Below are 9,367 nucleotides of genomic sequence, written 5' to 3' on the forward strand. Positions count from 1 at the left end.
AGCACAGAAAACAACCAGAGCTGAGCTAGGAGTGGTGTTAAAGACAAAGAAGTTTTCCGTCTAAAACAGAAATCATAAAAACACAATAGTGGCTTTAAACCTCATGATGGATGATAGCTACAATAATTGCAATGATGTACATAAATGCAACAACATGGAAAGACAAAGCTGCACTCTCTGAAAGCAGCTACTTTATGCCATCCTTTATTGATACAGCACAGTTATAAAACTTGTTCTGGAATGAACTGGGTTGCAGCCACTCGTAGTAATATGCTAATATTTTCTTTCTCTAGCGTTTCTGTACACGTAGCAACAATGATGGAGTGGTACAAGATTATTTTCCAGTTGTTTTACTGCTTTCTGACAACAGATTATTAAAGTTTTTATGACAATGTCCGTAAGAGATCCTGCAGGAAACTATAAGTAACGACGCCTCATAGGAGGTGTGCAAGTCAGTAAAATTACTCTTTAGCTCACAGCTGTATAGCAGAACCAAAAAGATCCAACCAAGAAAATGTGTCAGTGTGAGTTTTCACAGATGCTCGTTGCATAAGCTATGATTACAGAAGGTTTTTATGGTGTAAATGCAGAAGTCAACGCATGATGTCTGCTCTGCATATGTAGGATGTTTGACATTAAAAGCCAGTCGAACTGCCACTCCGACATCTTTCTCCTCTTTACTGTGTTAAAAAGAAACTAAAGGAGAGAGAACAAGCAGCAGGCAGACGGTCGCCCTCCGACAGGCCTTTTAATTAGGCCAGGTGTGCTAAGGTGCAATTTAATTAAACTCTTAATTAACTGGGCAGGTCAGTTATAACAGAGAGGTTAAATGAGCCGGGTTTATCTCAAATTACGACCCAAACTCTCTGGTCAGGTAACGGCCGAGGATTAACCTCTGAAAACAGAAAAAAAAACTAAAGTTTGAAATTTAAACACAGTCAAAGAGTCAGTGTTTCCAACTAAAGCAGCAGGAAGCAGTCAAGGTTATTATACTTAACTAAAATGGACAAAATAACAAAAACTGAAATTGAGAAAACATTTCCGTTAACTGAAATAATTAATGGGGAAAAACAATAACTGGAACTATAACCTGCGTTTAAAACATGCTAAAATTGTAGAAGTAGTATTTTTCATTTTTGTGTTTGACTATTTATTAGCCTTTTAATTTTTCTTCCCCACACACACAATCAGTTTACAGCAGGTGTTGGTAAATTACAGTCGCTGGTCTGCAAAATGGCAACGGCAAAAGTTGGGAGAAAACTCCAGTCTGTTGGTGGTTCATCAATAACTGAGACCATTTTTTTGAAAATAGTATTTTTTTCTGTTGAGTTTTCATTATCGATGTTAACATAAACACAACACTTTGACCTTTTTGAATTCCAGGGTTTCCCTCGGTGTATTTTAAGCCTGGCGGGCCTCCAGGCTTTACTTTAGCCCCAGCCAGGCTAAGCATTGTTTATTTATCTTAGCTTAATGTTTGCCTTTTTAAAGTTAGAGATTTAGGAGTGGTGTTTAGGTTAATAATGTCTTCCAATAACACATAATAACCTAGTGACATTTTCACATTTCCTGTTAAAAATAAAACTGGGGGAAACCCTAATTTCTGCACCTAAAAATTAACCAAAGCATCAAAAAACTAAAGCTACTACTACAACTAATAAAAACTAATCAAAACTTTATCTAAATATTTAGATATTTACTTAGAGTGAGGATAGAAATCACCTTCTAAAAACTAAATAAGACCAATTGAATTAGACAAAAAGTCACAATGAAACAAAACTAAACTAATGAAAGACCCAGTAACCCTGGAACTGATCAGTGATTAACAGATGGGAGTTAAAAAAAATCAGCTGAACTCATTCTTTACTGTGACATCATGGTTTAAGCATGAGTAACTTATCTCACATATTCACACACCCTGCAACCGTCTCTCCATTTATTAACCGGATACTAAAAGTCAATGAAGGCCTGTTTTGATACAGGCTGTAAAACAAAGAAAACCTTGCTTACTTAAAACTTGCTCCTGGTTTTAACTTGCTCAGTTAAGTTTTAACTTAACTGAGTTAAGTGCTCAGTTAAGTTAAAACTTAACTGAGCAACTGGTTAAAACCAGAGCAAGTTCTGGTTTTAACTTGCTCAGTTAAAACCAGAACTGCAACATTTCTCAAGCAAAATCGTATAAATCTAGTATCCAACAATGCTCTACAACTTAGAGCAGCAACTTTAAAATGGTAACATGCATTTCTGTAGTACTACTGCTAAATTTGGTCTGAGTATTCTGGTTACTTTAAGATTATTCTTTTATGACTTTAATAAGTTACAAGCTAAAGCATAAAGTAAAGTATAATCAGCGAGTCTGGGCCTGTTGGCGACTACAGTACCGGCCGTGTCGTCCATTCAATCACAGCATTTTATTTGTTATTCTGGTTAGCAGAGTTGGTAAATATTTACTTGAGTAACTTGAAGAAATTTACTTTTAGGAGTATTTTTTACTATGCTGTACTTTTTACTTTTACTACAGTAATTTTATAATGAAGTATCTCTACTCTTGAGTAAACTTTCTGAATTTTCTACCCACTGAATGAAAAGAAAACCTGTTTTAACTAAAAATTCACCAGACAGACACACACCTGGAGTTTCTGTTAAAGTTTTTTAATGAAAGAAACTGATTTGGAAAAATTATATTTTACCTGGTTTTGTTATTTTTTGTTACTTATATGAATTATTGTTGTTTTGGTTCTTAAAATGAAAAAATTCCACTTAACTTTATATTTTGTTCTGTTTGATTGTGTAATCGTTAAATATTAAATGATTTTTAATTTGACCAGTTACTCAGTGCTTGAGAGGACTTTTTACCAAATACGTTTTTACTCTTACTTGAGTAATTTCTTGGCTACTTTGTAATTTTACTTGAGTACAAATATTTTGAAGTAGTGCTACTCTTACGTATAATTTTTAGGTACTCTGCCCAGCTCTGTTAGTTAGCAGTTTAAAGACCTTTCTGACTTTTACAGGCTCCAACTTCTAAAGACATTAGCATTTTCATTTCTAATCTAATTTTTATACCACATTTCAGCAACAAAGCAGTTCAGAGAGCTTTACACTGTAAAAACATAATACAGTAACCAATTATGAAACAAGTAATCAACATAACATTTTGTCAAAGCCATCATCAAAATCAATTGATCCAGTTACTAGGAACCAAAAGCAGCTTTAACCCGGCGGGTTTTAGTCTAGATTTAAAGGAACTCAATGTTTCAGGCATTTTGTAGTTTTTTGGAAGCTTGTTCCAGATCTGTGGTGCATAGAAACTGAATGCTGCTTCTCCATGTTCAGTTCTGGTTCTGGGGAAAAAGAGCAGAACCAGAACCAGAAGACCTGAGAGATTTGGAAGGTTGCTATGACAACAGCAGCAGGTCTTTAATGTATTGTGGTGCCAAGCCATTCAGTGATTTAGAAACTAACAGAAATATTTTAAAGTTTATTCTCTGGAAGGACTGTAGAACTGGGTGACGTGCTCTAACTTCCTGGATTTAGTCAGAACTCCAGCAGCAGCGTTCTGGATCAGCTGCATCTGGAGGATTATTTTTAGACAGACCTGTGAAGACACTGTTGCAGTAATAAATGTGACTAAAGATAAACGCATGGAGGAGTTTCTCTAGATCCTCGAAATGTTTTTCAGCTGCTAGGAGGCTGAATTTGTAACCATCTTTATGTGTCTTTGAAGGTTCAGGTCTGAGTACTTCACTGCACGTTTTAAGCTGTAATAACTCAAGCTGTGTGCTGACTCTAAATCGTTTCTATTTAGGTCCAAAGATAATAAAATGAGTTTTTTCTGCACAGCAGGATAAATTTATGGCACCTCCATGCACTGATTTGTCATAAGTATTTGTTTTAAGTATTTTTAAAAACTGTGTGTTTGGGCATAAAACTAATTTCAAAATGTTGCTAACATACCAAATACAATGGAATCAGCAAACAATTTCAAAGTACTTGGAGGAGAAAGTAGCTGCAATTGCAATTGGGTCACTTGTAAAATTTCAGCAGGGGTGGTTATTTTTTTTTAATCAATATTGTCAATTTAAAAAATCCAACTAAATTCAAACTGCCTCATTTTTTGGTTTGGCTAATCTATACAAATTTATCGACGCAAAGGCAAATATGTGGAAAATCATTTCATATATATTAGGCCAACAGTCACATGATTAGGCCTGTCACAATAAATCAATTAATCGCATGATAAATTAAAACAAAATCAATATCCATTTGCATAATTTCTCTCTTTCTACGAAAACTGTTTAATAAAAGTCTACAGTTTGGTGTTTTGGTCTCAACTAGCCCCTTTTTGAAGGACAACTTTTGCTTACAGAGACTTCCTAATTAATTTTATTTGTTGTTTTGTTTATTTATTTTGGATATTTAAAGTCTTTCGGGACTAGTGTTAAATGTTCATTAGAATTTAAAGTTAGTTGACATTGAGAATGTGTTCTTGCATTATTACCATTATATTACTAGAAAATGGTCTAAAAAAAACAAAACAATATTATCAGTTATCACAGTAACGTCTGGGACAATTTATCGTCCAGAAACATTGCATATTGTGACAGGTCGACACATAATGAGTATGTAGCTCGTAATAATGATTTAGCTGCTATGTTCTAATGAGTGTGATAGTTTGTGATTATTGGTTAATTGGTTTTTATTTTGCTGGTTTAGCCATTTCATCAAAGCCTGCTTCCTTTTTTCTATTGAGGATCTGAATTTGGATTTTTTTAATTATTATTATAAAAACCACACTGATAACATCAACTACATCTACTTACTTCCCAGGACATAGCATCAACCAATATAATGGTGTCATCCACTGTTTCTCTCTCACCTTTTAACTTTTTAATTTTCATTAACATAAAAAGTACTTCTACAGGTTTCTTCCTGTTGAAGGGGAGATTTTCCTCTACACTGTCGCTACATGCATGCTCAGTATGAGAGATTGCTGCAAAATCAACGATTTTGGTCCAGAAGGAGTGAATGCTGCAGTCAATGACTTTCTGCAATGTTTTGTTTTTCTTAAAAATAAATTATTACTCGGTTAAATCCCTGAATGTAACCTCATGTCACTAAAAGAAATGTATAAAAGCCAATTACAAAATTAATTGGAGATGGATTTTATTTTCTGTCATGCTCCCAACTATTTACATATTTCACATAAACTGAGAAGCAGAAATCTGACATTTCTATTGTTGTATCGCGGAAATGGGCTTTCATTCAAACAGGTAAAATACCGGGAGATTTTATTATTAATGCTTTTTTTTAGACTATTTCGTTTGTTTTTAATCCACATCTGATCTCAATAAATTTGAGCCATTGTGTGTATTAACAGCTAACACAACAATGGCCGTTTAAAAGTCATCTTGAAAGTTAAACAAACAAACCAAACGTTTTAAAATATTCTACTGAGGGAGAGCTAATGTGCAACCAACTGCTAAACTCAAGCTAGTTTGAAAAAACAGGAATAAAAACGTAGTTTTTAAGTGCTGTATTAAAAGTTTGAGAGGACTCGGTGTAACTTTACCTACTTTTACGTTGTTAGCCATCTAGTTGGTCCATATTCCACAGAAACCGGTCCAAGCTGGATTAAAACTGCAGCAAATTGTCACTTAAAACTGAGTTTAAACCTGAACGCGACCCGTTGTTTAGTTCCAAACAGCTGAGCCACCAACCGCCAGCTAGCTCCGTCAGGTAGACGTTAGCCAGCCGTAACGTCTACCTGACGGAAGACGACAATGTTTTAAACACCTCGACAACAGCTAAAAAGGCTAGGTTAGCCTGCTAAAATCCAGCCAAATAAAGTTCGTACGTCTCTCCGAGAGCTGAGGCGTGCGTTAAATTCGGGGTATTGCTGGAAAGCGACGCTAATACAAGGCAGAGAAAGCATTTTTTTACCAGCTGCTGCCGGATCCACCGCAGCATCTTGACAGGATACGCTCCGGAGAAGCCAGCACAAGACGTTAGCCCCGCGCTAGCACCAAGCTACTCCGACTAAGCAGTCCAGAAGCCGCAATATATCCTCCGAGAGGCAGCTCTCCTCGGTCGCATTGCGTGGCTCACTCGTATAATGCGACTCCTCATAAAGCAGGCGCTTCAAAACGTCCCCATTGCGCCGTGGATGGCGCCGGACAGATGATTACAAGTAAAAGTGACAGAGGAGAGTCCCAGTGCTACATCTCTCTCTCTCTCTTTCTCTCTCTCTCTCTCTGCTTTGCCACGATCACTTTACACGGACACACACGCCTACTGTCACACACCAACTTATGGCTCGGTGAGGAGCATACACTGGCTGCTCTCTCTGCAGCCTGTGAACGCCCCCTGTCTGTAAAATAAAATATTTATTTAATGACAAACCAACACACAAAAAGCTCACATTGTTAAAGAAGAAGGAACAGGAGGCACCAACTTCACTTTTTTGTTTACAAACTAAATTATGAAAAGTGTGGTGTTCAGACTCCTTCTGCATGTAAACTTTGTGGCTAAATACGTTTTTGCATATTTGTTGAAACTGTAAGTTAAGAGACAATCTGTGAAAAAACTGGGGCCAGTGCTAAATAGAAGCAACCAATCAGAGCCAGGAGGCGGGTGTTAGTGCTGTCAATCACTAGCTTCTTCCCTTGCAGCTAGCATAGCCTGTTGTGAATGCTCAGGCTAGTTCCTATAGCCACAGATGACAACAAATAAACGATTTTCGTGTAATGCAAGTTCTTACAGGAAAAGCATTAGCACAATCAGTACAAGAGATTGATTGACAGCACTAAGACCCTCCTCCTAGCTCTGGTTGGTTGTTTTTGACCAGAGCGGTGCATTTCTTCAGCAATAGATTAAGATGGAGAAGTTCATTCCTTTCACAGATTATCTGTCTCATATTATACTATTATGGTGACAGTTTTAACAAATATATTAAAACCACAGCTGCTGTATGTAGCTTTTATATAAAATGGGTTTTTTTCTCTATCACCACCTTTTTAAAAATGGCTTTTTTGTTTTTTTACAAATGTAGGCAAAAAGAAAAAATCTCTCAGGATTTCTTAAACTTTCACCATGTCCTGATGGTTTAAGACAGATAATAAGTGAGCCATTATTATTGTCTGAAGAAATGTCCCAAAAACAACCAATCAGAGCCAGGAGGAGGGTCTTAACGCTGTCAATCAACCTCATGTTGCAACTTACCAGAAGTCTGAGATTTTCATGTTTGAGTATTTTTGCTACAAATGATCAAGGACTAACAGAATGATGTTAAAATTAAAAGTTTTATTATTAAAAAAAGAAACTATTTGCATCTTGTAATGCATTTCTAATATTGTATAAAAAAGGCCTAAGTGGTTAAATGAAAATCAGCATAATGTGCCAATTTTAATCCAATTAATCAATTAAAATATTTTTTATACTTTCAGATTGTTTTATGAAGTATGATAGACTTAAAGTCTAAATAACTGCATTATCTGTGAGACGTTTGTGAATATGTCCCACTTTCAGCCATGTTGCGTTTGACTGAAAACATGCAGTCGTTAGCTGCAGAAGGAGCTAATGCTAATGACCCGGTGTAATCGATGTGTGCCAGCAGCTATATTTGGAGCAGAACAGCTGCAGCCGCCTGCCTCTATCTCTCCATCTCTCTTTAACTCTGGTTAGTGGACAAGTTTGGATGTTTTCCACTGATCCAAACGCTGTTATTTTTGCTTCATAAGGCAACCCATTCAGCAAATAGTTTTGTTTTCCAATTGGATCCCTATGTGGGCGTTATAACAAAATAAATGAAAGTATGGGGTTCAGTTCAGGTTTATTGTCAATGTGATGTTGCAAAACTACTGGAGCGTTTTTTTGTTGTTATTGCAAAAGCAGACATGTTACACACTCTTTTTAAAAAGGCAGATTTCCTTTGAAAATCCAGGATTTAATCCGCTGCCTGCTGCGTTTCCCCCCATGTGACAGTCAGTGAAATCTCTAGTTTACGCCGACTTACGTAACAGAACTGCAGCACCAACATCTGGGACCTTCTTTCCTTCTCACATCTGGGCTGGAATGAGCCTGGAGGTTTCAGGTGGGAAAATGATACGTAGGTGACCTATTACTCTTACAAAATTTAAATTAAAAAATGCTTCATTGAGAGCTTAAATAATCTAATTAAACTATGTTCATTACATTTTTGCACAAAATTATTCTTAGATAATGAGATTTTAGTCTGGTGAGTTGAGACTGTTTGAACCTCTTTCAGAAATAGTCGTTTCGTACAATGGCATATGACGGACATCACAGATAGAAAGAAAAAAGGGAGTACATTCCTGCCAACCCCAAAAAAATATTAAAAATTTGAAATTTTGTAGATTAATCTAAACATTTTTCTAGAAGAAACAAGGACATTTCTGAGAAAGTTTCAAAATTGAAAATTTTCAGAAATTTCTAAAAGTTGGACAATTTTCAATTTTGAAACAAGATTTTAAGATTTTCTAGGAAATTTTTATTATTCTAAAAGTTTGAGTTTTTTCTAGCATTTAAAAAAAAAAAAAAGTTAAAATTTCTGACATTAATCTTGAAAATTCAGATTTTCTTTTTCTAGAAAATGCTTGACTCTTGGAGCTCAGAAATGTCCTTGTTTTTTGCAGAATTTTCAGAAATTTCGAATCTCAAAATGTATAAGTTTTTTGGGGGAAATGTACTCTTTTTTTTTTCCTTTCTATCTATAAAGACCCTTGTATTATTCGGGCCTCTTGCCTCTCTAAATCCACTTAAGCTGCTGCTGGCCACAACTCTATACTCAATGTTTACACTCACACCTGAAAATGGCTACAAACAGATGTGCAACTGTACCATCATGCATCTTTGGAAAGCAGAAGTGGAGCCTCCTGCAAAACCAACAAGAATGCAGAAAGTGGTTTCTTTATGGTATGTCAATAACAAAACACTTGTCTTTTCCAGCAGCCATTGTACAACGCAGTAAAATCAGCTGACCAAATGTGCTGATCTCTCCTGGGGTTGCTAGGTAACGGGTGGAACTCTGCTGCCGTTGGTAACGGCGCACTGCCCGTGTAATGTGGCTCAACAACCAAGAGGTTTTTGAAGCGGCTCGTTTTCCACCAAAAAACATCTTATCACAAAACAATTGAATGTTGTTGTTTTTTAAGTGCTTGGATTGTTTTTAGAAGAAGCTGAGACCCAAAGTTCAAAAACATGCAAAACTAAGACTAATAAATCCATAGAAACAAAGGGGGAAAATGTTTTTATCAGTCATTTATTTTGATTAGATTTCTTTAGTTTATTTCAGGTCTTTGTAAGCATGAGTTTGTGCCGATGGTCACAGACAATTGGCTACGTTTTT

The 9,367-nt window shown here is 36.0% G+C and overlaps 1 protein-coding gene across 6 annotated transcripts in view; it reads right to left on the bottom strand.

Moving 5' to 3' along the window:
- atp11b (ATPase phospholipid transporting 11B (putative)) overlaps positions 1-6,263 on the bottom strand; it is a 56,740-nt gene extending 50,477 nt beyond the window's left edge. For 5 of the 6 annotated variants that reach the window (XR_002753284.1, XM_023339690.1, XM_023339691.1 and 2 more), the window contains exon 1: positions 5,944-5,970. Coding sequence is in view for 5 of the 6 variants with exons in the window: in XM_023339690.1 (XP_023195458.1) it covers positions 5,944-5,970 (27 nt within the window). In the remaining variant the exon portion in view is untranslated. Of the gene's footprint in view, positions 1-5,943 lie in introns of all 6 variants that reach the window. The other variant, XM_023339689.1, reaches the window with a different exon arrangement.
- Positions 6,264-9,367: the final 3,104 nt, after the last annotated feature.

The sequence above is a fragment of the Xiphophorus maculatus genome, chromosome 9 (genome assembly GCF_002775205.1).
Source record: "Xiphophorus maculatus strain JP 163 A chromosome 9, X_maculatus-5.0-male, whole genome shotgun sequence".
NCBI lineage: Eukaryota > Metazoa > Chordata > Actinopteri > Cyprinodontiformes > Poeciliidae > Xiphophorus > Xiphophorus maculatus.